Genomic DNA, 27986 nt, shown 5'->3' with positions numbered 1-27986 from the left:
AGGGAGAAAGAAAGTGAAAATAAGAAATGCCAGTTTGTTTGTTAGAGAAAGTGGAGGCCACTGGAATGACAGTTTTTGGAAGTGTGGAGCAGTTTGGCTAAGAATAGGAATGAAGGATATTTTTTTCCAGTTTCTTGTCGCTGGAGTGAGAAAGTGCTATTCCCTCTCTTGCTTGCATACATTGCCAGTAGTGCCTCCTTCACGTATGTAAACATCGGGGACGGAAAGTGGATATCTGTTACCTGCAGGGGAGGTTTTCTTTAAAGGAAGAAGCCCGATTTTTACTGTTTTATTGTTTCTCTTGGCAGGTAAAACAGAAAGGGGCTCATACTCATCTTATGGGAGAGAAAACGTGCAGGGTTGCCACCAGGTAAGTGCCCCTCTGGGTTGGGGAAGAGTTGAGAGCTAACCTGGGCAGTGATAGCGCTGTGCAGCTATGATTGTTGATTGTGTTTTCAATGGTGATGCTAAGGTGCCCTGAGGGTGGAGAGCCTCCGGATGACTGTCTTTACAGAATGGAGCAACTCAGGGCTTAGAACTAACAAACATCTTATTTTTAGAGCTCGGCAGACTCAAAACTCCATCCGCTGGCTTGCTTTTCATCAGCCGCTACCCCAGGTCTTGTTTGCAAACCAGCGATGTCCATGATAGTGGGTCCATCGAAAGAGTTTATTTGCAATTAAGAACTTAACAGTTTCTCGCCCAAGAAATGTTCAGTGTGTCAGATCCAGGGTTCGGGTGATGTTGCTTGAAATTATAGTTTTCTTAGGGATTATATGATGTTGTGTGAAAACAGGGTAGGATTGAGAGATAAAAATGTCTGTGAAAATATGATTTGCTGTCCCTTTTTGTTTCTGCATTGTTTTTGGCCTGAAATCAAGGCCAGCAGGCTAACAGCTAAGCCATCGCAAGGGAAGCATGCATGAGTCAGGAAAAGAAGAGTACTTTAGTTAAATAATAAAATGCCAGGGTAACACAAAGGTATCGTGTGTGTGTGTGTGTGTATGTGTGCACATGCTCACACACCCATGTGTGTATTTGTGCCCTCTGCATTAGCGTACTTTTAACTCTCTAGAGAGCCCATTTCTGAGAATACTATCTATAGGCAAAAGTGGAAGCTTTTCTCTTGACAATACCATTTCATAGTTTTTTTTTCTTTTTGAATTTTAGTCTTATTACCAATCATGATGAAAATACATATTTTAATCTGTAGTTTTAAAGAACAGAACTGCTTTCCAAAGCTCTCACTGAAATTTAATAATGCCCTCTAATACTCAGAGACTTGTACCATTCTGTTCTTCACCGGGAGAAAAAGCAGGCGCTCGTTTGTTTCTGGGCAGAAAAGGGCTCCTTCGGCTTCTGAGCCTCGCACGCACTCTCCTAGTTCCTTCAATTATAAAGAAAAAAGATACACTTGGGATTTTTTTTTTAAACAACCTGATTATTTATCCCTAAGAAATGTAAGCCCACATGTGCTTCCTTAATGTAGCTGGGCACTGAAGAAGCTATCCTTTCCGGCCGCACTGCACTCGTCTGTCAGGAAGGTAGAGTTCTGGGGGATTGGTTCTGGAGGGTTTTTTCTCCCCCCCCCCCCCCCCCGCTGTATACATTTGCATTTTAAAAGTTGACTCCTCTGGCCCAGTTGCCAATTCAGTCACACTCGGCATCTAAAAGATTCTCCCAGCGATGAGCTGCTCAGCGCTTGGTTGAGAACCCTTGCAGGAGGGTAGCCCATGGCAGTTTGGGTGGAAAGAATCCTGCAGGAAAGAAATTTACAGCATTCCCGTGCAGCGGAAACATCTTTGGAATGTGAGTGCACATGTTTGGGGCAGATAGCCTGGGCCAGCAGCCTCGTAGAGCCGGGGCTCTGGTGAAGAGCTCACAATTTCTGCAGAAAAGCCGGTTCCTGTGGGTCTGGTTTCTGAGGGTCAAGGCAGAGGTCGCCAGTGTTTTGGGGAGAAGAAAGTTCACAACATCCTTCCTTTTTACAGATGGTCATGGCACAGGTCTCTATTTTTCGCTGGTCGTTGAGAGGATAGGCTTCCTAGTCCCTGCATCCTTTCTTACTAATAGGAATTGGCATGACTCGCACAGACATAGATTTCCTCTGCTGAGTAAGCCGGAGGCCCCTGAACTTGGGAAAGCGTCAGCCAGACCGTGGGAGTCAGTGTGTGTGTGCAGTGCGAAGTCCCTTCTCCCTCCGTTTTTTGGGAATACTTCCCTCGGGTGAAACTGAACTTAATTTTTTTTTCCAAACATAAGGTGAGAAATGGAGAGGGACATGGGGGTAGCTGAGGTGATTGCCTGGAGTGTGTGAGAACTGACATTTCGGGACCTCGACTCGTTCTTAGCCAGGAAAATTCTTTTGTATGTTGGGGATGTTGCTGCTCTTGCTTTTCTTGAGAGACCTTCAGAGTCTAGCTGGGAGTGTGGACTGCCTCCACTTTTAGTTCTGCTTCATGTGCAAGAACTGGCTGTGTGCTCAGCTTGGTCTCAGCAGTGTCCACCTCTAAACAGTGGGAGGCTTAAGGTTAGCAAAAGGGAAGTATGGAGAATTTCCAGCGTGGGGAAACAGGGCCTGGAGACGAGAATGTGTCCACAGTCTGGATTTCGGTTTTCTGTGGAATTTGAGATGAGAGCAGACCAGTTTGTCTCTCAGTGAGTCGGTTCCTCTTGAGCCGCATTGTTCTTTGAACCCTTGTCTACTACTTGAGCTAAAACAAACCCCCCAAAGAAAGGCAGATTCCCTGTGTCTGGGGCTTGGAGTCTAACTAGCAGAGCACAGCTGACATGATTCCCCACTGTGTAACAAGGTGAGTGTCTCTCTCGGGGAGGGGAGCTTTTGTTTTCTCCTGTTTGCTAGTTAGTGAGAGGCTGGACAGAAAGCCTTTAGAGGGGGTGGCCCCAGGAGCCGCCTTTTCTTATGATAACAATGCAGCCTGTGAACCTATGGGGATGAGCAGTGTTCCATGGGAGCAAACTTATTCCAGTTCCAGTGGCTTCTTGCTCATTCTGCACTAAAGGTGCTGGTAGCAACAGGTAGTGAACTGCTGTCCTGGAGCATTTACTTATTATTGTGAGCTGTATCGGGTTACAAAAGGACATCACTGTGCTATATCAGCATTCACTGTGTGTAAATGCATGTGTGTGTGCGTGCACGCATGCGTGTGCATATAAGCAATGGATGTGTTTCTCTTAAGGATTTAATGTTAATGGATATAGACATGGTTTTCTAAAAGTGAATATTTTAGTAGGAAAATAGAAAGCCATCAGGTTCTTTATTATCAGTTAATTTGGATTCATTAAAAATGAGCAATATAAATAAGTGCATCAATATACTTCCACGTGAAGTTATCAGAAATATACATAACTGACTTTTTGCAACTTTGGAAATCGCGTAGACAAAAGTGGCTTTTCAAGACTCTCACAAAATACAGAGAAGCTAATTTACATCAAATTGGTGTACGGAAATCACACCCCAGTTTTAAATTTTTTCTTGCCAACTCGCAACCTCATATTACTTTTACTGGCAGAGAAAATAAAATTTATAATGGAAAGTTTGACAGCAACACAAATGAGTGAAAAATCAACTTTTTCGCAAGTTAGCCCAGCCCTAATTCCGTAAGAGCCAGCATAGAATTCCTAGTGGATCACGCTGCAATAACAGAAAGAAGCGGGGAGGGGGGGGGAGTGACTTGCCTTTCGGGTCTTTTTTTCCTGAGCTGAACAGGATCAATTTGCAGACTTTAAAATTTTGTCAAATCCTGCTAGTTTTTTATGCGAGACGAGGGCAGCAGAATTGATGATCTGAGTGTGTACATTTTCACCCTGAATAGAAGTTTGACAATGGTTATTATGATGTGTGTGTGTGTGTGTGTGTGTGTGTATGTGTGTGTGTGTGTATGGGGGGAGTTGATAGCTGGAAAGCTGAGCGCTACATCCAACCCAGTGCATGTTTCAGGAGCTGGCCTGAACTGCCTTTCTTGCTCCCCAGGTGACTGACCCTTTCAGAGAGCGCTCTGCCAAGTTATGTCCCCTTGTACTGATATGTTTTCAAAATCTGTCATTCCTACCGACCTTGATAAAGCTTTTTGACTGCTTGCCTTAATTAGATTATTCAAGGCATGGATAATCTATATTATCCATATATTACATTTGACCTTCATTTCAAAGACACCAAAGATGAGCGATATGTTGAAATCTCTATTGGGCTTCACTGACAAGCCAAGTCCCTACCTCGCTTTCTCTAGCCAAGTCATTGAGTCCCATGTAGCAGCTGCTGACGTAGGACTGCATGGATGATGTCGGATGTGTAGATATTAGATGATGTCGGATGTGTAGATATTAGAGCTGATAGAATGACTTAGAACTGTGTTTAATTAAGCCGGCAGACTGTTGTTAACTTTCCGAAGCTTTAAAGCCACCTAGGAAAGAAGTCATTTCTTTGTGTAGCTGTAGTTCCCTAAAACTAGACATGTCATTGACTTGGAGATGAATTATAGATTTAAGAATGGGGGTATAAAAAATATTACAGCTAATGTAATTCTAAAGCTTTGGTTCTTTTTAAAGCTTTTAAAAAATCCTCCCCCAAAGTAAAAATAGAAAAAAAAATAGACCTAAGTTAAAAAGACACAGATCTCTTTTGGTTTGCCATAAGAATGACTACTTAGACTCAGTGGAGCCGAAGCCCACTTTGCTTTCTAATGGCATTTAATGTTTGAATGCTTGTACTTGGTTCAGCCTCAATCCTCTGTGCTGTTCCTGAACGCAGCTCCTATGTCCGACACCACCCCAGCCCTCTGCTTTTCCCTTGTGGCATTTCTGATCGTTTCCCATTATTATTTTCATCGGACATTGGCTGCCTCAAGGACCCCAGAAACTCCTTGAGAGCCAAGGCTGAGCCTGCCTTAGCCTGCGTTGGGTATCCTGTGCCTGACAGGTTCAAAACAGGAAGACCTTCCTTTTGTTCTCTTGGCATCGCTGTTGGCAAACATCGGAGGGAATGGAGTTTGGACAGTGATGTTTGTGAACGGAGTTGTGGCATCTTTTTCTGTGCCTGTGGTAGTTAGAAAATGACATTCATGGGAAGCCGTTCCTTCTAACCTGAAATGCTCCCACAGCTTCTGTCTCTGGAGAGACACTGCCCAGGTCTCTGAGCTGACGGTCTACCTGGCCTTCACCGACTTGTTGACTGTTTGTTTGTTTGTTTGTTTTCTGACATTTTTCTACATGTGTAGCTGTCAGGAAGGTGATCGTAAATGTTCTGTGTTTCTGGTGGGGGTGCTATGGGAACCAAAGCTCAATGTGCTGATCTGATCCTGTGGCTCTGTTGGAGTGAACCGTGGGGCAGGGTGTTTGCAGCAGGGGTGGCCTTGGACATCTCAGCCTCTGAGTTTTGTCGTGACTGTCATGGAGCAGTGCTTGGCAGGGTGATGCCTATCCTTTTGGGGAATTCTAATAAGTATAACCCTCTTCGAAAAGACACCCAACACACTCACCAAAGCAGACAACGAATCTTTTCTTTCATCATACCGATCAAAATGGATTATTGATCTTCTAGGGATGTGTTGGGAGCTGAGGAGAGAAAGGGAATCCCTTTATCCCTTCCGACTTTTTCCTGTTTGTATGTTAAAAAGAGACCAAGAAGTTGTGTTCGCTTTCATAGTCTTCCATGTATGCCTCATGCATATATGTGTGCATGTATGTATGTATGCATCTACCATCTACATATCTGTCATTACTGTCTGTCCATCTATCATCCATCCTTATATCTGTGCTTGCCTAGTCAAGTTTGTGTCAAACTCCCAGGCTCAGTTGATCTCCACAGCATCCTGAGGAGATAGGACCTATAGACATGTCTTGTTTTTATTTTGTATTTCACCTAGGGAGCATTTTTAAGAACCCAGAAAATTTGAAAAAATAGTAGGATGAACTGACATGTATCTTTCACATAGAGCTGCTAATATTTGATATAATTTTGTATATATAGTACCTATAATAGCATATCTTCTTAAAAATTATTTTTAAATGACAGAACTAAGATTTCTACCCTAGATTTTCAAGATACAGCTCTTAAAAATAGGGCGCATGCATGTCTTAACTAAAATACTGTTATATCCACTGAAGAATTTATCAATAATCTCTTCTTCTGGTTCACATTCGTTGCTTCAGTTGTTTCCATGAAAATGTTCCCATTTTAAAAACTATTGCATTGATGTATGGCATTTGGTTTTTGTACCTCTTTATCATCTCTTTCAGATTATAGCAATCCCTCTTTTTGTTTGCTTGGCTAGTGGTCGCCTCAAAGAGACCAGTGTGATTGCCTTTACAGTGCCCCCTTTTCTAGACATGTGATGTTGCTTAATCTGTTCGCCGCGTGCTTGTCTCTACTCTGAGAACCAGGTCTAAGTGCTTTCTGAGATTCAGGCTGGGCGTTTCTGGGTAGATGACCTCGGGGATGACATAGAGTGTGCCCTCGTCATCCCACCAGGACACTGGACTAATGGCAATGCATGTCATTGGAGCATCTGGATAACCCGGCACTCCCTAGACCACTCTGTTGTAAAGCTTTCCTGCCTTCCAAACGGTGACCCTTTGGAGAAGATAATTATACCTTTTCTCCACAAGCAGTTCGCTGGGTAGTTTTAGCGTGTGCTGTTAAAACCTACGTGAATCGCTGGATTGCCAGTGGACTTACTTTAATTAATTAATTGGCCTTTGATGTGTGTATTTGCATTGTGTGTCTGTGCCAGTGCTCTCACCTGTGTGGAGGCCAGAGGTCGACTCTGGTACCTTTCTCTGTCTCCCTCTATGTTTTGGAGACAGGGTCTCCTGCTGTTTCTGTTAGGCTAGCTGGCCAGTGAGCTACTAGGGTTTGCCTGTTTCCACATCCCGCATCACTAGGGTTACAGTGCGCCCTAGCACACACTGTTTTGTGTGGGGGGTGAGGGATCTAAACTCAGGTTCTCATGCTTGTGTAGCTCTTTACCTATTGAACTGTTACCCCAGCACTCAAACTGATGACTTGTCGTCAGCAACAATAGTAACAACCTAACGTTCGCGTGTGCAGCCGACAGCCCTTCCTAGGGAAGAGCTTTCTTTCATCCCCCCCCCCCCTTTTTTTTTTAATGCCACAACTTTTGGTGTCCCATGAGGATAATGGTGTAATGTCAGCAGTCTCTGATTTTAGTATGCCCCTTGCCTATGGGCTACGAGCTACAGGGAAGCATTTTCCCAATCTCCTATAGTCTAGTGATAAGAGATGTAGTCAGGGCCCAAGAAGCTGATCAGAAAAGTCCTGATTGCAGGAGGTAGAAATAGCCAGTGACATATATCTTTACAAGGGGAACACTAGTATTCTCTAGTTAAAATTGTTTTTTTTTTTAAATAAATCTGTTGTTTTGTTAGCTGTTATGTTAGATCAGCCTTGCAATAAGCCCTGCCATTTCTCCAAAGTCTCGTCATGTTTTTCTGTACTGGGTTATTGCTGCTAAACCACTCAGAACTGGCTGCTAGCCGCTGACCCGCTCGCTCTCGTGGGTTGCTGCCCTACCCTATACTCTGCTTTGTGAGGAATCAGCAAGATACTGTAAATAATCCCCTCTCTGATCCATCCAGATGTGGTTGACGAATTAAACCAAAATGTGTACGATTCTGAAAGGCAGTTTGGGCCACTCTAGGAAGGCTGGGAACTAGTGTTAGGTGCCAATATAAACCTCTAGAGTGACTGTTAATTACTTCCATTCAATGGTTCTAAGAAATAGAACCCAAATACGTGGAGCAGGTAGATTCCACGTCACTTTGAGTCAAGTGTCAGATGCGTTTCTAACTCTGGCACGTCTGGTTTCAGAGACAGAACCCCTTTTCCCTGCTACCCCAGACCCCGGGGTTTTTAGTCCCGAGGTCTGCATTAGGTCTTATCTAGGAAAAATATGCTCTGTGATTTTCATGGTCCTGAAGAAGTATGGACCATCGCTGTGCTCATGACAGAATGTCTTTGCTCAGATCTGTTCAGATTGGCAGTGAGGACGAGGCTGTGTCCTGCCATCCCAACTGCCCTGCACTGAGAAAAACATACTGTGTGAATAATCTATTTAGTAACATCCTCAGTCTTAGCATGTGCAGTTTCCTCAAAATCAATGAGGATTTCCTGTGAGAAGGCTGGGTGGAATATGCCAGTTCACATTTTAGCAGTGGCAGAGACACTTCCTTTAAAACATACAGATCCTCTGTTGGCCTTGGTTGTCACATGGTGCTGGCAGAACAAGGTTTGCCATGACGCATTTGGATTCATAACAGATCAGGTTATTGTCCCCCAAACACCAGACCAGTGTAAGGTAAAATCCCCAGACAATAGCTTTAACGGTCTCTAGAATGTGACCCAGTCATTTCCTGACCATGCCATTTTACCCATTTGTGCAGTATGCTCAATAACAGGACATGGGCTAAGAATATTGGGTCGTCTTGCACAGTTCAGGAAGAGTATATTCAAAGCCATCAAATGTGTTTTGAGATGATATATGACTACCAAAGTAAAACATTTAGTATCCAGATTATAAATTCATGAAAATTTAGGATTAATTTCATTTCTCTTATGAAGAGTATTGGGAGGTTTTGATAATTATTAAAAATTCAGACTCTTAATTGTTCCTTTTGTATTTCTATTATGTATAGAGAAAGGAAAATCATCCAGTATTAAAATATTGACATAATTCTACAGTGTGCCCAAGAAAGTTCTGCGATGACATATATCATTGTGTCTTATAGAAATAAGAATAGCCCTCAAGTTTTTTGTGTTTTTTTTTAATTTTTATTTTTTAATAAATACAATTCAGAATCAGGATAACCTTCAAAAGTGATGTTCTTATGTCTAAACTCGGGTGCAACATCATTCCATAATCAAGGAAATGTTTACTTAAACTCCTTAAAGTGAACCTCAAGACTACAATGTCCATAATACCAGAAGATGCAAATTAACTCCCTCACTCTCCCCCCCCCCCCCAAAAAAAAAATATCCTTTAGAAAGTTATCAAGTTTGCTGCTGGGCCTCATTGCAGTTACCTGCCTAGACTTGACATGCTTCTTCATTTGGGAAGTTTTTGTTCATTTTTCACGTGTGTGTGGATTTGGTTCTGTGGGCTCACTTATTGAAGGATTATCTGTTGGAAGTACAGCAGCACCCCAGTGGAAAGGCTTGGCTCGGTTTGCTCCCACCTTGCTGTTATGCAAATACTGCTTTTTTCAGAGCATGGCACTGATTGTGTCAGACTGTCTTTGTATTTAGTAAAGGGAGAAGTCACATTTTGAGGGGATTGAGACTTGAAAATGGCGTTTCATCAGATCTCCTTGAATGGGACCAGTCATGCTATCTAGTGACTATCTCCCCAATCCCCTCATTTCTACTGCCCACCTCAATTCAGAAGACCTCTTTTAGTGAGAGGATTTTTGTGACTTGAGTAAAATATATCCTCTTATTTCCAGCCCACCATAAAGCCATGCTTATGTGGGACAACAGAGAGTCAATGTGACGGCATAACTGAGGAGTAACGGCGTGGATGTTTTTCCAGCAATGACCATCCCCAGAGTGCTATATGCGGGGGTCTCTGTATGTTGAGGTTTGCATGCATGCAAAATAATACAGGCTTATTTGTACCACCATAACGAACAGCAGGCCACTGAATCTTTTCAGTTTTATTGGTATTATATACAGTAAGTTATAAAATTTCATCTCTGTAATACACCTGCAGTGAAAGAAGCAGACATTGCTTCACTTAAAGAACACGTTGTGTGTGGCATGATGCCCATCCCTATCACACACCCCCAGCAGCTGCTTACAGACTGGAAGATCCATTGTATATATTCCCTCGAGTCCACCTCTAATAATCGAGACACATCTGCCGTAGCAGTATTATAGGCATATGTAGTTTTATTGAAAACTATACCTGTAAAAAATTAAATAACTCCTACCTCAATTAAATTGGCAAGCTACCTTTTGTAAAGATCATATTGCAGACCCCCAGAGACCCAGGGAGTTCATTTTCTACTTATATTACAAATCACCAAGTATGTTATTTTTCTTTAGCTGAGGAGCTGGTATTTCTCAGGCTTTGATGATAAGATACTTGATATCTTCTCAATTTTGTTTAACTTTCCCACTCGTCTCAACATATAAAACAAGAATCAGAAGTAAGGAATATGAAGGAAATATTGAGATTTTCCTGCCACAAACACAGGATGAACAAAGGCACAAGGAAACGCTGCCATGTCCCTCTTTAAGTGGGCATTTGAGTTATCAGCCAGGATCCCACGCATCATTCATCTTAGGGATTCCTTGAGACTGCTTGCAGCAGTAATTCTCACTCAACCTTCCTATGCTGTGATTACCCTTTTTATGTGCATTTGTGCATTTATGTGTTTTGCCTGCATGTTTGTCTGTGTTGGGTCCCATGGAAGAGCAGTCAGTGCTCTTAGCCACTGAACCAACTCTCTAATCCTGCTGAGACCTTGGATACAGGTCCTCATGTTGCCATGACCTCGGACCATAAAGTTGTTTTCGTTGCTACTTTATAACTGTAATTTTGCTACTGTTATGAATTTTAACACAGATATCTGTGTTTCCCACTGATCTTAGGTGACCCCTGTGAAAGGGTCATTTGGTCAATAAGAGGGCAGCAAGCCACTGGTTGAAAACCTCTGGTATACAAGCTGCTTAGAGATCTGTGAGGTCTTCACAAAATAGCAGGACATGCTTGAGTAAACTTCCAGTTTTGAATATTTCCTTCTGAATATTTAAGGTTTGAGTGTTTGTGTGTCCAATGCCGGACCCATCGTCCAGTCACTTACTGCAGTACTCTAATGATTAGAGCTTAAATCATGTCTGTGTTGATTTGAACCTCTTTATAAGGTGAACGTAAAATGCATGCATATTACCAAAAAAGTAGATCGTTCACTGAGGGTATTAAATTTGAATTCCATTGTTTCCCCTTGGAACTGATCCATCTGTATCCATTGGCTTAGTCACCTTTTACCTCCACCCCACCCCCATCTGTGACCAGTCATTTCCCCTCGTATGCAGAAGTCCTCAGTTTACAGATCAGGCCATTTCTGCTTCCAGGATCCCAGGGCTTCTGATGCTCCTTTGCACCCCACCTCCACCTCTGCTGCTGCCTCCTTGTAGCTGGCCTCCCCCCCACTCAGCATGCCATTTCTCTGAGCTTTCCTTTGTGGTCTCAGAGTCCCACCTCTAGTGGCTGGGACAGGGTTTTGGTCACCCAGATTCTTTCCCGCCTACTGGCCTAGTCTGTAAGCACCGCTCTCTGTCCAGTTCTGCGGCATCACACTGCTTTGTGCGCTGTTAGATCTCCCTCTCTTTCCCCAGGCCCTTCATCCTCTAAGATGACTTTATCTCACCTCCCGTTGTTCTCCTCTTCTATCCCTTCAATCAGATCCACTCAAATCCTTAGTTCAGATTTCCACCCAGCCATTGTTTTCTCGGACTCTTTGATGGTAGAGCCGTGGTAGAACGAGGCACCATGCTTCTGTGCCTGGTTTCCTATCAGCCAGAGGCCAGCCAACCCAGCTCTTACCACCTCTGTCTCAGTGCCTGACTGAGTGGATGGAAGAGCAAATGAATGCCTGAGCCAACAGCAGTACTGACTGCATGCAAGTGCATGCTCCATATTGAAATACTTTGGTTAGTTATATTATGAGCCCTTTAAGGTAAGAACTGCCTGTGGTTTCATTATTGATACAAGAACCAAGACTCAGAGAGCCTTTCACCATTGATAATAATCAGAGATTGAACTGTCAGTGCCCTAGATTAGCTGTCTACTCTATTACTTCTTAGATAGAGTTGGGAAAACTTTTCAAAGATGTCTTTCTTCTCCCAATTCTCCTCCTGCTCTTCTTTTTTTCTTTCGTTTTGGTTTAGTTTTTTTGAGAAAGGGTTTCACTGTGTAGCCCTGACTATCCTAGAACTCACTATGTAGACCAGGCTGGCCTCAAACTCACAGAGGTCCACCTGCCTCTGCCTCCCGAGTGCTGGGATTAAAGGTGTGTGCCACCACTGCAGCTGGGGCCAAAGATGTCTTCCTTTAGAGGTTCCAGCTCTCTTTTTTGCTGGCAGCATCCTTGAGCACGTGTATCGCAGAGGCCACTCTGCGACCTCTCTCTGCCAGTGATGAGACAGAGGATCCCTAAGAAGTGTCTGAGGCTTAGCCATCTAGATAGCCAATGCAGGTCTCTAGACCAGGAAGAGCGCACAGCTTCCTAGTCTTTCTCATAGGCACAAATTGAAATAACAGGGCACATGTTCTCCATGCTGCCACCTCTCCATGGTTCTGACTCCATGATGAATCTCCAGAAGCACTGAAGGGCGCCACAGTCCTCTTGAAAGTAGAAAAGTTCTTGAGGCTGAAGGGAGAAGCCCAGTACTAGCTGCATCTTGTCTCCCAGGCTTTGTGCTTTGTGATTTTCCTTGTTGATAGGAGATGAGGAGACCAGAGAAGGGAGGGGTGAGTTGCAGAACCATGATTTGCCTCTTCACGTTCCTTCTTTATGTATGTTTGTGATCTTGAAGTGAGGCATGAAGAAGCTAACGATGATGACAAATCTAGCCTCAGTTCTTTCTTTCCGTGTTTGTTTCAGCCTTAAAGTTCTTAAACATAGAATACTAGTCAGAAGAGACGTAAATAGCTATAGCTAGTGGCCAAACCCACTTTTTAGCAAATAGAATACAAAGCCCAGACAAGTTAGATTTGCTTGACGATATACAAGACATCTCACCAATACTGACCGCATAAGACAGAATTTCAACAGCGTCGTGCGTGCTGCCTAGATGGACGGGCTCTCTGTTGTCTAAGAGCAGAGGGCCATCTAGGCTAAGGAGTCATAACCAGTGGCAGCTGGAAATGCAGCCTGAAGAAATTCTTAGATGAGTGTTCCTTTGTTCAGCTACCACTGAATTGCTCTGTCACAGAGCCAGAGGGTGTCGTTTGCTTGTAAATACTGAGTTTTTGAAATGTCACTGTAACACTGGAAAAATGTTGTCTCAGAAGGTTGCCAAAGTGACAGAATCCCGACATTGTAAATACCAGCCAACACAAGTGCTCATAAATGACAGGAATAAAATATACTTGACTAAATCCATAATAATCGCTGATAACACTGTTTACCCCCAGTGACCAGGAACTGTGAACTTGGATAAAAAGCGCATGTGTGCAGCTATCACTACTATGCCTGAGCCTCTAGCCATTCCAGAAAGGCTCCCTAAATATGTAAAAGCTTTATAATAACCACCACGAAGCAAATGTGCGAGATAGGTTGTCAGCAGCCCCGAGGAACTGGCTAGAGCCCTGGCTGTCTTCAGCACCCTAGGGGGCTGATAAGGCCTCCATTGTTCAGCTCAGAACCAAAATGTAAGCCAGGCCAGGCAGGCTTAGTAGACTGTTTTTAATCCATGTAATTCAGAGACTGTCCCTCACGAGCTAGAGTCAGCTCTTTCCTGTGTGCTACGCATGGCGTGAGGGAGGAGATAAAAATAGCGACAGGGTTCAGTGAAACCCTAAACTTGCCTTAGACTTGTAAGGACTAGCCAGACCTTCCTCCCGCCTGGTGATTTCTCTAACCCCCGGGCTTTCCTTAAAGACAGCTTCCTCCCTTCTGGAAGTGATGGCCTCCTTGCCCTTTCTGCTGCAGCATCACAGTGGCATTTGTGTATTAAGATTCTGAGAAGGCACATACCAGTTGGCAAGCTGGTACCTCCTTAGCTTCCGGGATGTGCCTGCTCTTGGTGTTCGAGTGGAGTACCCCTCAAATTATCATCTCCTGAGAAATTCTCAAGAAATAGTGCCTCTGAAATGGCATGGCGTTCACCCCTCCCGGCTTTCAAATGGATGAACACAAGGCCAAGTCAAGGAAGTGATTGGAAGCTCCTCCTACCCCAAGGCACCTGTTGTTCTCTAGGCTGTTTAGGAAGAACTAGAGCTGCCTGAAGCAAGCCCCTCAACTTTTCTATAGGTACAGAAACCTTGTTTCCTAACATTTTCTTGTGTTCTTTAATTTTTTGTTAAGTATTGCTTTCCTAACTAGAATATGTACTGCTCAGTATTAGAAATAGCCTGGTAAGAATGGAAGTGTGTGTGTGTGTGTGTGTGTGTGTGTGTGTGTGTGTGTGTACTTAGTAATATTTTAAAAAATTATTTCGTTTTATTTTATGTGCACTGGTATTTTGCCTGCGTGTATGTCTGTGTGAGGATGTCAGCTTTTGGAGTTACAGATAGTCGTGGGATTGCATGCAAGTATTTATAGGTCAAAATAAAATAACATTTGAGCAAAATATTGTTATAGTTATGCTTCTTGGCTATTTATGCTTAGGAAAGAGTCTGTAGGAGGTAGTGAGGTTTTGATCAAAAGGTGTCGTTTTTTATGTAGCGTTATCTGGATGGATAGCAAGGATTTTAAGATGCTCTGGGTGGCAAAGACTATGATGTTTTGCATCTTTCAGGGTCCATCGGTGGCTTTGAGTAGATGAGCAGGGCTTAGGAGGAAACAGGAGTGTCTAAGCCCTTAGCAGCTCAGCTGATGGGCCCGTATCCTGGTAACAGGGTCATTCAGCCTTACCGCATTACCATGGGAATTCCCTGGATGGGGACCCAGCATGCCTCTCCGGGTACCTGGGAGCCGAGAGGAGGCAAAGAAGGGGTTGGTTTGACTGATGGTTGTAGGTGCTGATGTGGGGGCTGGCAGCAAGTCTCAGGCTCTTTCCTGTCTCTGTTCTTGTGAGACTAAATAGCTTCTTAAATTTTCCTCAGAGAAAGGCTGGCTTTGTCTTTACACTGGGTAGCCGTGGCCATGTGTCCTTTCGGAAGCCCAGGCAACATGCAGTGTTGGTCAGACTGTCTTTGCCCTCCATGGCTTTGGCCCTGTAGACATCCTTTTGTTTAGGCTCCCGAACTATAAGTGGACAGCCACATATTCAACTTTGTCTGCAGCTATCCCTTCCCCTGTTTTTCTTCCTGTTTCCTCTGCTTCCTTTCTTTGGCTTATTTAGAATCCACTGGGGAGAACAGACAGGATATTCTGTCATCATTGTAAAAGTATGCAGGCTGGCCTTGAACTTGTGACCCTCCTCCCTCCACCCCATCAGTGCTGGGTTGCAGGTGTGTATCCTCCTACCAAGTCAAATTTCCGGTGATCTTGGTATAAGTGAAAACTCACTACTGAAGAAAGCAAATATGAGATCTTGAGATTTCACTTTTCTAAGTGCAGCTAACTGGCCTTCTTCCCTCAGTCCAGTTTCCTGATCTCACTCCATCCCAAAGCACCCTCCTTGCAGTGTTTGTAACTGGAAAGACCAATCTTCAGTCCTCTCAACCAGGAAGTAGCCCCAAAGTGCCCCCTGGTGGCAAGAGTAGGGAATGTCAAGATGGTGGGTGTCTCGGGGAGGCAGCAGTGAGGCAGCCCGTGACTTTGGATCTGATTTTCTAGTAACTTCTCTAGCTGTCTGTAGCTAATAAATCATCCCTCAGTGTCAATGTGGAGCAGCTCTGAATAGATGACCGTGTCACTTATAGTCCCTGTGTGGCTGCTTTTGCGGTGGCTTTCTGTTTCTTCCCAACCGAGATTTGTTTCTAGCAATATTCCATTGGCTTTGGCCTTTCTAAGAGCACTAATGCACCAGGCAGAGACCGAGCGGCCAGGAAAGAGGGCGGGGAGGGAGCCCGCCAGGAGCCCGGGCACTGGAGATGCACACACGCTGTCACCTCACGTGTTGGGGTGAGTCCTGAAAAGGGTGTGATTTCATGGCGTGCTGATTAGCCAAATGCTTGTCACCTCTGTCACTGCTCATTGGACGACCACGTGTGAGCACACCATCTGATTGGCAGCTCTCCTTTGTCAGAGGCCATCTTTTCTCCTTTTCGATTTGACTGAACACAGCAGACATCTGCAGAGCTCTCGAAGCTCCGACAGGAGAGCCCTGCCTGCCAGTCCACAGACTCCGAACAGAGTGGCAGACAGCCTCTGAAAGGATATTACCCCACTGACCGTTTTTCACTGGGGTACACTGGTAAAGTGAACCTCATTGAAGATGACTAGGGGTCTGTTTTGGTGGAGGAAGACAGACAGACATCCTGTATCAGGATGAGTCAGTGTCATTGTACAGTTTCTTAGTAGTGATTGGTCAGGGGTGTTTGCTGATGGAAATGAACTAAGTGAGGGAATGGGTTAACCCCGTATTGTATGGGACATTGCACAGGATCTGTGTCCTGGGCTCCCGTCACCATGTTTGTCTAATGACAGATCCAGCTTGAGTAATGATGATGATGCTTAGCATGTGTGTGGTTGGGAAGGGAGCTGGTTTTGTTTGTTTGTGATTTGTTTATTTTTGTTTTCGTTCCCTCTCAGACCCAACACTCCTTTGGGGAGAAGATACTAGTACCTCTCTGAGTTTTCAGTCTGTGGATTTCACAGGATGTCTTACAAACTTGGAGTAACATAAACCTTCTCCTTAGGACACTGGCCTGTAAGCCAGAGACAACAAACATCAGGCTGGATTTTATGATAGGGAAATAGGCAAAATCACTGTACAAATCTCAGCTCAGGAATTTGACTACTGAAATTTCTGCTTTGTCAGGGAAGATTTGAATGAAGCAAAGTCCTTCAAACATCTACTAGCATTTGTTGAACATAAAGGAGCAGCTTGCTTTGGGGCGAATCCCATGTGCCTGTAGGTCGCAGAGATTTCCTTCACTGGAAAATGCAAAATATTTTATTGCATTTAATATCAGGTACATTAATTTTGTTCTATTTCTGTTTTGCGTAGTCCTTATTAGTTATTCACAATTTAACAAACCTTGTCATTGAACTTGAGCAAACACAGAGGATCTGGGAAATTCTGAGTGACTTGTTTGGAGTGTGTACTCTAATATTACATAGATAGGATCATGTTTGGGACTAGTTGTGGAGAAAGATAAACTTGAAACTCTATGAGACAGGAAATATGTGTTTCCTAGGTTGTTGCATCTAGGTTTCTGTGTACTACTTGAGGATAGTGTCTAGAACCAATCAGCTCCTAGAGTGGGTTCAGATGTGATTGACCTGACTTAAGGAGCACTTTATAAAGGCTCTCTTTCTGCACCCTCAAAGGCTTAGCTGGGTTACTCTTCTAGTTTGCTGTACGTTGCCATTATAAACACCATGACCCAGGGTCTGGAGAGATTGTTCTTCCAGAGGTCCTGAGTTCAATTCCCAGCAACCACATGGTGGCTCACAACCATCTGTAATGAGATCTGGCGCCCTCTTCTGGCATGCGGTCATACATAGAGGCGGAATGTTGAATACATAATAAATAAATAAATCTTATTTATTTACTTATTTATTTATTAAAGATTTCTGCCTCCTTCCCGCCACCGCCTCCCATTTCCCTCCCCCTCCCCCAATCAAGTCCCTTTCCCTTGTCAGCTCAAAGAGCAATCAGGGTTTTCTGCCCTGTGGGAAGTCCAAGGACCGCCCATTTCCCTCCCCCTCCTCCCCATCAAGTCCCCCTCCCTCATCTGCTCGAAGAGCAATCAGGGTTCCCTGACCTGTGGGAAGCCCAAGGACCGCCCACCTCTATCCAGGTCTAGTAAGGTGAGCATCCAAACTGCCTAGGCTCCCACAAAGCTAGTACGTGCAGTAGGATCAAAAACCCATTGCCATTGTTCTTGAGTTCTCAGTAGTCCTCATTGTCCGCTATGTTCAGCGAGTCCGGTTTTATCCCAGGCTTTTTCAGACCCAGGCCAGCTGGCCTTGGTGAGTTCCTGATAGGACATCCCCATTGTCTCAGTGTGTGGGTGTACTCCTCGCGGTCCTGAGTGCTCTTTCTCCTTCTGCTCCTGATTTGGACCTTGAGATTTCAGTCCGGTGCTCCAATGTGGGTCTCTGTCTCTGTCTCCTTTCATCGCCTGATGAAGGTTAATATTCAGGAGGATGCCTATATGTTTTTCTTTGGGTTCACCTTCTTATTTAGCTTAAATAAATAAATCTTAAAAAAAAAAACAATAACACCATGACCCAAAACGACTTGGGAAAAAAAGGGTTTATTTGGCTGACACTTGCCCATCACTGTCCATCACTGTGTGGGGAGCAGGAGGATAACCCGTGCGGGAGGAGAGCCGGGAATCATGAAGTAATGCTGCAGATGGGCCTGCTCTCCCGTGGCTTGCCTAGCCCACTTTCTTAAACAATCCAGTACCTCCTCTCCAGTGAGTGGCACCAGCCACAGCGGGCTGGGCTTGAGTCTTCCATCAGTCATTAATTAAGACATGCACACAGGCCAGTCTGATAGAGGGGAGTTCTCATTTCAGGTTCCCTCTTCTGAGGCCATACCAGTTTGTGTTAAGTGGACCAAAGCTTACCAGTACAGTGATTTATGGGATCCCTGTTAGCTCCAAGTACTGTGAGCATCTGTGTCATAGATAATGAGGACTAAGGTAACCTTTAACCATGATTCACAGAATATCCTCCCAGAATACCACACAGGTGACAGAAAGTCTACCTTTAAAAGAAACATAAATAAAAAAATGAGAGCTATGCATTTAATCTGTGATATTTTTCTTAATTTCTTATAGTATAAATAATGTTTCTTTTTCTCAGTGTTTAATGGATGTGGTCAGAGTAGAGAGAGACGGTTGGCTTAAGTAGGACATGTGATTCAGTCGCTAGCATTGCTTTTGGCAGATAGATTTGTCTGGAGTAATGGGAAAACCAGGTACCGAAGTCGTATGTGGTCATGTTCAGTAGATTCTGAAGGGTTGCTTTTGCCTTTCAGCACCTCAGAAATTTATGAGGTGCCAATTTAATTGGCAACTTTCCTTGTCTTGATGATAAATAGGTAAGGACGATGCACCTTACATTTCATTGGCCCCTTGGGTTGATGAACTACAATTCTGACGCAAGTAAATAAGACGCTCTGTCATTCTGAGAAAAGGCCACCGGAGCGCAGACTGGGTTGGGGGTGGGGGCTCACTACAGCCATGCATGGCCCTTTCAATCTTGTTGAAAGATCCGAATTGTACCAGGAAGACAATGCTCATACAGCTCGCCTTCCCAGTATGCTCACAGGAGGGAAAGAGGTGTGCTGATAAGTATGAAAGGAATGTTCTAGAACCTAGGCTGTGAGTTTCACTGCCAGGCTTGTATCGTTGTCTTAGAATTACTTGTTTTTCACTGAGTCAGAAATGCAAGATATCTTTGTTTAAAGGCAGAGGTCTTTGCCACTTTCTGAACTGAAATCAGTCATTACTCGGTGTAGTCAGTGAGTCGCTTGATGTTTACCTTTTTTTTTTTTTAAGAGTTTGTGAATACTTAGAGATCATCTTGCCCAACTCTTCATGTCTTGCATGAATAGCCAGGGGTGGACTAGTTAAGTCAGGGGTCCCCTGGGTTTACGTGTGCCCAGTTAGAACCTGTGTAGCCTGACGCTCGTTTTCGGCATCTTTATCATTGCACTCCATGTGTAAGTAGCGAGCAGTTCAAAGTAGTGAAAACAGGATGAGCATAAAGCACCTGCTCAGTGCTTCCTCCTTTCCGTCTGCGAGCTGCACACTTGGAGCCCAGCACAAGGTCGGCTCCCTGAGTGCTCCGTACCTTCCTCACCTTGCACGGTCCAATTCCCCAGGAGGCACACTTGGCCCTTAGGGTTTATTGTGGACTGCACTTCATGCTATCGTGGTAACATGAGGTCCTTTTCTTTTTGCTGGCTAAGTTTGTGAAGAATGCCAAGGAGTAAGCTCAGAGGTTGTGGATCCTGGCGCTAGCCGGCTTACTGTCAACACTGTCTGCCCACCTATGGTACAGAGGTTGAGTGATGTCTGGGCCCTTTCTCCAGATCCCAGCCTTGTCACTTTTACAGAGTGAGTTTTGAATTTACCGTTTTCTTGAAAACAAAACTGTACACGCTTTAATGTGCACAGGCTAAGACTGTATTACATGCTCACAGCATGAAAAATCATTATTAAATATTGGTTAAAATATTTTGAAATTTAAGTAATTATTTGTCAGCGTGTGGTTGGCCTGTGAGAGCTAATCCTCTGCTTTGGTCTCTTGCATACTGCATTTGAAATATGTGCCACTACACCCCATTACAAATTTTCATTTTTACACCTTTGTTTCGGTGCTGAGGTTTGAACCCAGAACCTCATGTGTACTACGGGCTTAAATCCTTTTCTGAGCAAAAAAACACTTTTCAAAATTTGATAATCAATAGTAGATATTTCTGTGTGTTGCATGTGAAGACAGAGGCCTTTGCATATGCTCGATAAGCCGCAGTTCTGTCTTGTGTGCCCCACATTTGTAGAAAGGTCAGGCAGAAAGCGTGCACTGGCTGAGGAGATGCACGGGGCCTTCCATGTAGCCCTGTGCCCCACCACACCAAGCTTGTGGCCAGGAAAAGTGACACAAGCTTTCTGAGCCTCAGCCTTCTGTGTGTGTGCCATGTTTGTTGGTATTAGCAGCTCTCTTGTATATGTAGAATTTTGCAAAGATTAAGCAATTTAATCACCAGGGACATTTACCAGAGTGCCCGAAATAGTACGTTATCACCATCTTGAGTAATAATATCTTTTTCTTTAGGGGAGGTTTTATGCAAATTTTAAAAATATCATGAATGAAAGACACAGGCGTATGCTAAGTCGTGGAGTATATCCAATAAGCTTTGACTGTTACTATGAAACTAACAGCTAGAAAGCTAGCTGAAACCTGCCATTGAGTTTATGCGGACAGCAGTGACCTATAACTGAATACTGTTACCAAACCTACAGATCAAGCATTTTTGCTGAAACTTCATTTTGGTCCAGCTCATAACGCTTTCAGCATTAATTTGTCTCTATACATTCAAGCTGAGAAAATGGGCTTTCTGAGGTTTTTTTTTTTTTGAAGTTTTCAAAGCCCAATTTCATATTAAAAGAAAATATGAAAAGAATATAGCATATTAAAAGAAAACATATTAAAAACAACACATTCCTTTTAATCCATTAAATGAAAGCAACACAGTCACATTACTATTCATTGTAAAAAGTTAGTCTTCTTTTTTACAAGGTGGAATAAAAGGAAGAAACAAAATAGCTTTCCTGGAGCTGCTAAGTGGCTAATGGTGGCCAGGATTGGGCATCCTGCCACAAAGTCCTGGAGAAAGTTTCATAAAATAATGCCTATCCAATGTAGTATGGGATTGCCCTTGGTTAAATCAATAGGAACACTACGGGCTCGTTTATATGACTATCCAGTGTCACATGGGAAATGAAATTTCTCCTTCAAAGGACATCATTGGGTACCACCCCCCTGGATAGTTTTAACAGGTGGTGCTTAAAGACCGTTCCTGGGGAACTATATTGGCCTGAACAGAGATTTGGGGGCCTTCCTAGCCTCTTTGACAACTTTATGGGACATGCTCACACCGCTATTTTTATCAGATAAATGTAAGCATAACCCTTTAACATATTCATGCCCATGCTTGACTTTATATTCTTCTGATAGTAACAGAACGAATGATCATATCACATTATGAAGAAATAAGCCCATCACCTATATGGAGGGTTTGAAAATGGCCGCTATGGATGCCTTGATTTTATAGCTGTACACTCTAATGAAGAAAGGCTTTTAATAGGGAGAGAGAGAGAGAGAGAGAGAGAGAGAGAGAAAGAGAGAGAGAGAGAGAAGAAGGAGGAGGAGGAGGAGGAGGAAGAGGAGGACGAGGAGGACGAGGAGGACGAGGATGATGATGATTCTGTGTTCTTATTGAAGTGAGAGCTGACATTGAACCCTGTCCCTTCCTTTTTTTTTTCTTTTTTAATCTAAACTCAAATAATAGGGCTTAACACACTTGCTTTTCACTCCTTCTATATTGCCACCTTGTCTATCTCACCAAATGAACGTTGGGTCAGTCAAACTTGTGTGAGAAGTCACACCATTATGAAGAATGGATGAGAAGGTAGGATCACACGACTTTCCATTTCATAGGTGTCTAACGCCTAGAGTTTGGCGCCAGGCCTAGACTCACTCTAGACTTCTTGCTAGTCACTCTAATAGAGCAAATGAGTCCTTGATAAAATCGTCAAACAAAAGCTAAGCGTGAAATGGCCGTTTGAATGACTGATTTTTATCGCATCTGTAAGAAACTTAGGTGAAGTATTTTGACAGGGAAGTCTACATGCTGTATTTGAGGTCAGAAAGCATAGTGAGGTTCTGGAGGGTGGCTTGTTCACCACCATCAAAGAGTGTGCACAAGAGGGTTAGTTCTGACACTTGTGTCATGTGACAGGGGCAGGATAGGATAAAGTCTGGAATGCGGCATGAGATGTCATCACGAGAGAGGGGAGCAGTAACGGAAGAGCTTTTGGGAAAACTACAGTTGAGTCACGATATCTCCGCAACAGAAGCTTAGGCTAGAGAAAGAAAGGAAAGCAATTGGCTTCGTGTGGTGCAAAGGAGTTGAGGGGGAAGTGAGTCTATGGATTTCAGTCTACTGACAGGAGTTTCCCAGTACAGCCAACTCTTGCTGTGGTATGGCCCTGCCTTTCCCCAAGCCCTCCAAAGAACCACAGTAACACTAAATCCTCTTTTTCCCTTAGTTTATAGGAAATACTATGTGTGGCTAAGGAGATGGCTCAATTGGTAAAATACGTGTCACATTGGAATGCGGACCTGAGTTCAATTCTGTAAAGACAGGTAAAGAGCCAGGCAGAGAGGTCTCTAGAGCTTGCTGGTAGCTGACTTAGCCAAGTAGGTGAGTTCCAGGTTCAACAGGAGACCCTGTCCCGAAAAATAAGGTGGAGAATAATTGAGGAAGATACATGTGTTGACCTCTTACATTCGCATACATATGAACACACATTCATGCACACATGAACTTGTACGCACATGTTCACATACACACACTTTTTAAAAATTTTTTGTGAAAATACTTTTTGAGAAGTACATAAATTTAGACATTGAATGCTTGAGATAAATGCCTTATAGATTAATTAGGAAAAATATTTTTCATTATAGTGTTTCTCTTGAGAAAAATACCTTCCTAGACTGTGAAAACTGACTGTATAAGATGTTTCTTTTGAGGCCAAATGGTGGTGCACACCTTTCTTCCCACCACTTGGAAGACAGAGAGAAATAGATCTCTGAGTTGGAGGCCAGCCTGGTCTACAGCATGAGTTCCAGGACAGCCAGGACTGTTAAACAGAGAAACCCTGTCTTGGAAAACAAAAAAAAAAAAAAAACAAGAAGTTTCTTTTGAGCCTTAGTAAAGATTCACTTTTATGTTCTTGTTAATTTTATTCTTAGGTGTTTTATGTTATTTTTTTCTAAACGGAATTGTTTTCCATTTTGTTTTTAATTAGTGAGCCGATATGGAGGAAAACCATTATTTTTCGGTGTGGTGGTCTTGCAGATATTATTATTACATTGCCTTTCCAGCTTCGGGATTTTGTTTGTTTTTGCTGTCGTTTGTTCCTTTGAGACTTTCTGGGAGGAGCTAGGGAAGAAAGTCATGGGCAGATACTGATGCCACCGTCACACGTAGTATTTTTCCGTGTTATTTTGATGTTGCCGTTTGAAGTCTTGTGACACATAACTAGAACAATGGAATGGACACCATGCTTCCCCTTTGCTGGCTTGAGCACTTCCGTCCAGTGATTCGTCATGGGCTTGTTTCCTGTCTGTCTGCTTCTTGTAGGTTAGGACAACTTCCCTAGGATCATCACTTCTCAGGATTAATTTGTGTGTTCAGACTAAATCTGTATCTTTCTGCAAGATGCCCATTTTGCAGCCTTATAATTATCTACACAAAATTATGCATATTGCTCACTTATAGTAATGATTCCTAGCCTATGTCTAAGACTGATATAAATATATTTTGCATTCTATTAATGCATTTTCTCTTTCTGAGTTTTTCCTTGTTTCATATTTGCCATAGTTTTATCTATTTTGTGTGGACTTTTTAAATATTATTGATAATCTACATTTTAAGTTCTTTTTAAAATCCCATTAATTCTTCATATTTATCCTTAGTATATTATACCCTTTCCTTAGATTTTTATATTGCATCTCTAATTCATTTAGTTTTATTTTTACATATGCTAATATATGTAATGTACACATTCTCTCTATTTAACAAAGCATATTTTTTTCATTTTTATATTGCTTTGGCAATACCCCCAAACCTTTCTTATTTACAGCTACCCTTGTTGTTAATCTCTATATACTTTCACAATATTTATTTATTTGTTTGCTTGTTTATTTGTTTACACATATGTGTGCTTGGATGCATACATATAGAAGTTAGGAGAGAGCTTGCAAGTAGGACTTCTCTCCTTTCACCATGTGGGTCCTGGCCATGAAATTTGGATTATCATCAGTCCTTGCCACAAGTGCCTTTTCCTGGTCAAGCCATGTTTCTTGCTCATCTATATACTTCTACATAGTATTTTCAAACTTCTGTATGGCCCAATTGTTATTAATAGACTTAATATTTTCAGTTGTGGTAAAACGTTTGTCATAGTAGTAGTACAGTATGTTTTTGTTTTAATACATTTGTTACTTTAGAGAACATTATCCATATGCAATTGAAAAGTGCATAGTTTATCTACTATGGTTGAAACATTGTCTTATTATTTGTAAATTGGGTTTTTACTTCTGAGGAAAATCAATCATGAATTTATCAATCTACCATATGTCTGTATTTGTTCATTTGTTTTGAGACAAGGTATCAGTATGTAGCCTTTTTGACCTAGAATACACTGTATAGACCAGGCTGGCCTTGAACTCATAGAGAGCTGCCTGCCTCTGCTTCTCAAGTACCTATTTGTTAAATATATCTCAAAGATATACAATAAACCATTAAAAGTTGTGAAAACAAAAGAAATTTGAAGACTTTACTTTTATCATCAGTGTAACATAATTTCATTTCTTTTGCCTTGAATTGGCTCTCCTCCTAAATGTTTTCAATTTTTTTCTTCCTGTAGTCTTTTTCTTTCGTATATTTCATACCTCTCATTTTCCATTTCTTATGTTTGTTTTTCATGATGGCTTTTTCTGCACAGCACTCAACTTTAGATTTGTAGTAGCCGGTCCAATGTGATCGGTGCTGTAACTTGAGGAACGCAGACAAACCAAATCAGCATGTGATACAGATAGTCATTAAAACCTGTTGTGTTTTTAACCACATTTCCTTTGTTTCATATTTTGCTGACATAAAACTTTTCTTTTGTTTTAATGACATGGGAATGGCATACCTATTTCATTCCTTATGAAAATTATTCTCATGTTTAACTGACACAATGAAAAAATATTCACTTTTACTAAATATTGAGTTAAATAGTTTCCTTATCATTCCTGAACAAGAACAGAATCTTAGTGCATTTATAGAGATTATTTAAACATCTAATTAATTAATTAATTCTCTCTGTCTCTCTGTCTCTGTCTCTGTCTCTGTCTCTCTCTCTCTCTCTCTCTCTGTGTGTGTGTGTGTGTGTGTGTGTGTACAGCAACTTGTTGTGTCCGTGCCTACATGGGCATGCTTGTTGTACCTGTAGATATGGAAGGACAACCGTGGGAGTCAGTTCTCCTTGTGGATTCTGGGTACCAAACTCAGGTTGTTAGGGTTAAAGGCGGGCACCTCTAGTCCTGAGCCATTGCTCCGTGTTCCTTGGCACACTGGACTCACTGGTTTCTCTGCATCCCACTCTTTCCCTCTGGGGCAGGGCAGAAATCAGTGTGCTTCATTCTACATATTAAAATTGTATGAATAATCACCGAATCCTGGATGCCACAGCAGTTTTCTTGCCCCATTCTGTAAATTTTGTGTACCAAGCACACCTGTTTTGGTGGAGGAATGATTTTTTTTTTTTTTGAACAGGGTTTCTCTGTAGCTTTGGAGCCTGTCCTGGAACTAGCTCTTGTAGACCAGGCTGGCCTCGAACTCACAGAGATCCACCTGCCTCTGCCTCCCGAGTGCTGGAATTAAAGGTGTGCACCACCACTGCCCAGCGAGGGAATAATTTTTATTTCTGAATTATGTACACTTATGTAATTGTTTCAGAAATGTGAGGGTATACACCTTTAAATTTCTGCTTCTCGCCCACCCCCTCCTAAATTGGCTTTTGTTGTGACCACCACTTTGAATGCTTTCCGGTTACCTGTAAAACCTGAGTGCTAAAGCCATTGCCTCCTTTGCCTCCCTCTTTCCATCTTGCTGTTGCCCTGATTATTTGATTATTGCCTCTCCCCATTCTGCTCCATGAATCCTTCCAGGCAGGGATGTGGACATGCCTGACTTTGAATTGTTTTTCCCCTGTCATCTTCTAATGTTGCTCATGAGTCACTGCCCCCGCCCCCCTCCATAGTAGTGTTGCTTTATTTTTCCTTTTAAGAATGTTCTGGTCTTCTAGAGGCTTTCTTTCTCATTTTCCAGCAATTTTGGGTATGTATATGTCTATTTTTTCTAAATTCTCACCCTAGCCTACATACTGACTATGATACTGTAGCATACTGACTCTGGCCATCTTGTGACAGGTGCCCAGGGGAGACATAGGAGAGGTTCCTATATCCCTTCAGGTTCCTGTCTGAGCGTGTGCACAGGAAGATGCCAAGGCTTAGAGGGGAGTTAATTCATCCATAAATGGTTGGGTTTCTGGTTCCCAGTTTCCCCAGGAGCCAAACCTCTGCTTTAATAACCCTTTGCTGCCTCATTGTGAATATTTTAATCTCTCCTTCCAAACTCTTCCTTGCCTTCATAACTTCCTTTCCCTTTTGAGTCCTTGTATCAAAACAAAAGAAGGTGTGACTGTGTGCCTTCTGACAGAAAGACTTTATGCTCTAAGTGTCCAGAGCAGAACTGGAGTAAATTTCTATGGAAACACCAGTAAGGCCAGCAGAGCTCGTCCCCCATACAGGATCAACTCGATGCTGTCTTTCGAGTCATTAGGCATTACATTTTGAACCAGGCCAAGGACTGTCACAATGTTCAATTTGATGGAAAGGTCCTAAGAAAATGACCCTCTATTCATATATAACATTAAAAATTATTTGTAAGTACGGTTTGGCTGGCCATATATTTTTGCCCCTTTCCTTCTGTTTTGTGTTCGTTATGTCCCTACTTTGCAACTGGCCTTCAGTAAACGTCCCGTCTGACTCCCACACCTTTGAGCCAGTCCTTTTTCTGAAAACGGGCAGACTTTCTGGTCATCTGTGGGGATGCCTTTGTCTCCTGTGTGTGTACATGCACGTGCATTTGTGTGCATGTGTATGGAGGCCAGAGATCAATTTCTGATTTTATTTCTCAGGAGTCGTCTACCTTATATTTTTGGAGACAAAGTCTTTTATTGACCTGGGACTCACTGTTTTGGCAAGCCTGGCTGACCAGCAAGCCCCCAGATTCATTTGCCTATACCTCCCCAGAGCTGGGATGTGTAAGCACACACCAGCACGCCCCGGAGTTCTGGTTGGGTACTGGGGATGGAATGCAGACCCTTCTGCTTCTGCAGCAAGTACTTTACCTACACCCATTAACCCCAGTCTGTTTCTGTCACGTAAAATGTTACTGATTCAATGGCTGGTTTTGCACTGGACACTTGATAGGTAGCCCATGGAACCCATTTTCGGTTTGGTGGTTCCATTGCTTGTCCTCACCTAACTCTGGGATTGGGGAGTCCAGCATGTGCTTGTGTGGAGGAGTATGTCCTTGAGTCATGGGGCACCCTGTTTTTCAAGCCTCTTTTCCTCTATAAAAGGTAGCTAGGATGAGACAGGAGCTAGGGGCGGGGGCAGCAGTCTCTCTTTGATCCATTGCAGGATGCACGCAAGACCTTTGATGTTCTCTTTTTAATTGCAAGCTAAAAGCACACAGCTCTCTTCTCCCACAGATTGACAGGCTGATGTTTGAGCAGTAGCCAAATAACCCAGTTTAGTGAGCGGCTGAATTTTGACTTTCATAAACATTTAATGAATACATTTTTATT

At 43.0% G+C, this 27986-nt stretch overlaps 1 protein-coding gene across 9 annotated transcripts in view; it reads left to right on the top strand.

The window, feature by feature from the left end:
• Tcf4 (transcription factor 4) overlaps positions 1-27986 on the top strand; it is a 343351-nt gene that overhangs the window by 177028 nt on the left and 138337 nt on the right. For 6 of the 9 annotated variants that reach the window (XM_041639270.1, XM_041639273.1, XM_041639271.1 and 3 more), the window contains exon 6: positions 309-370. In XM_041639270.1, the coding sequence (XP_041495204.1) occupies positions 309-370 (62 nt within the window). Of the gene's footprint in view, positions 1-80; positions 204-308; positions 371-27986 lie in introns of those variants that run through there. The other 3 variants (XM_041639276.1, XM_041639275.1, XM_041639274.1) reach the window with 1 other exon arrangement.

This window comes from Microtus oregoni, unplaced genomic scaffold (genome assembly GCF_018167655.1).
Source record: "Microtus oregoni isolate MIOR12 unplaced genomic scaffold, Mior012 000057F_ref0000458, whole genome shotgun sequence".
Taxonomy (NCBI): Eukaryota; Metazoa; Chordata; class Mammalia; order Rodentia; family Cricetidae; genus Microtus; species Microtus oregoni.
The sequence above is the reverse complement of the archived record's forward strand: the minus strand, read 5'-3'. Positions and strand labels throughout refer to the sequence as shown.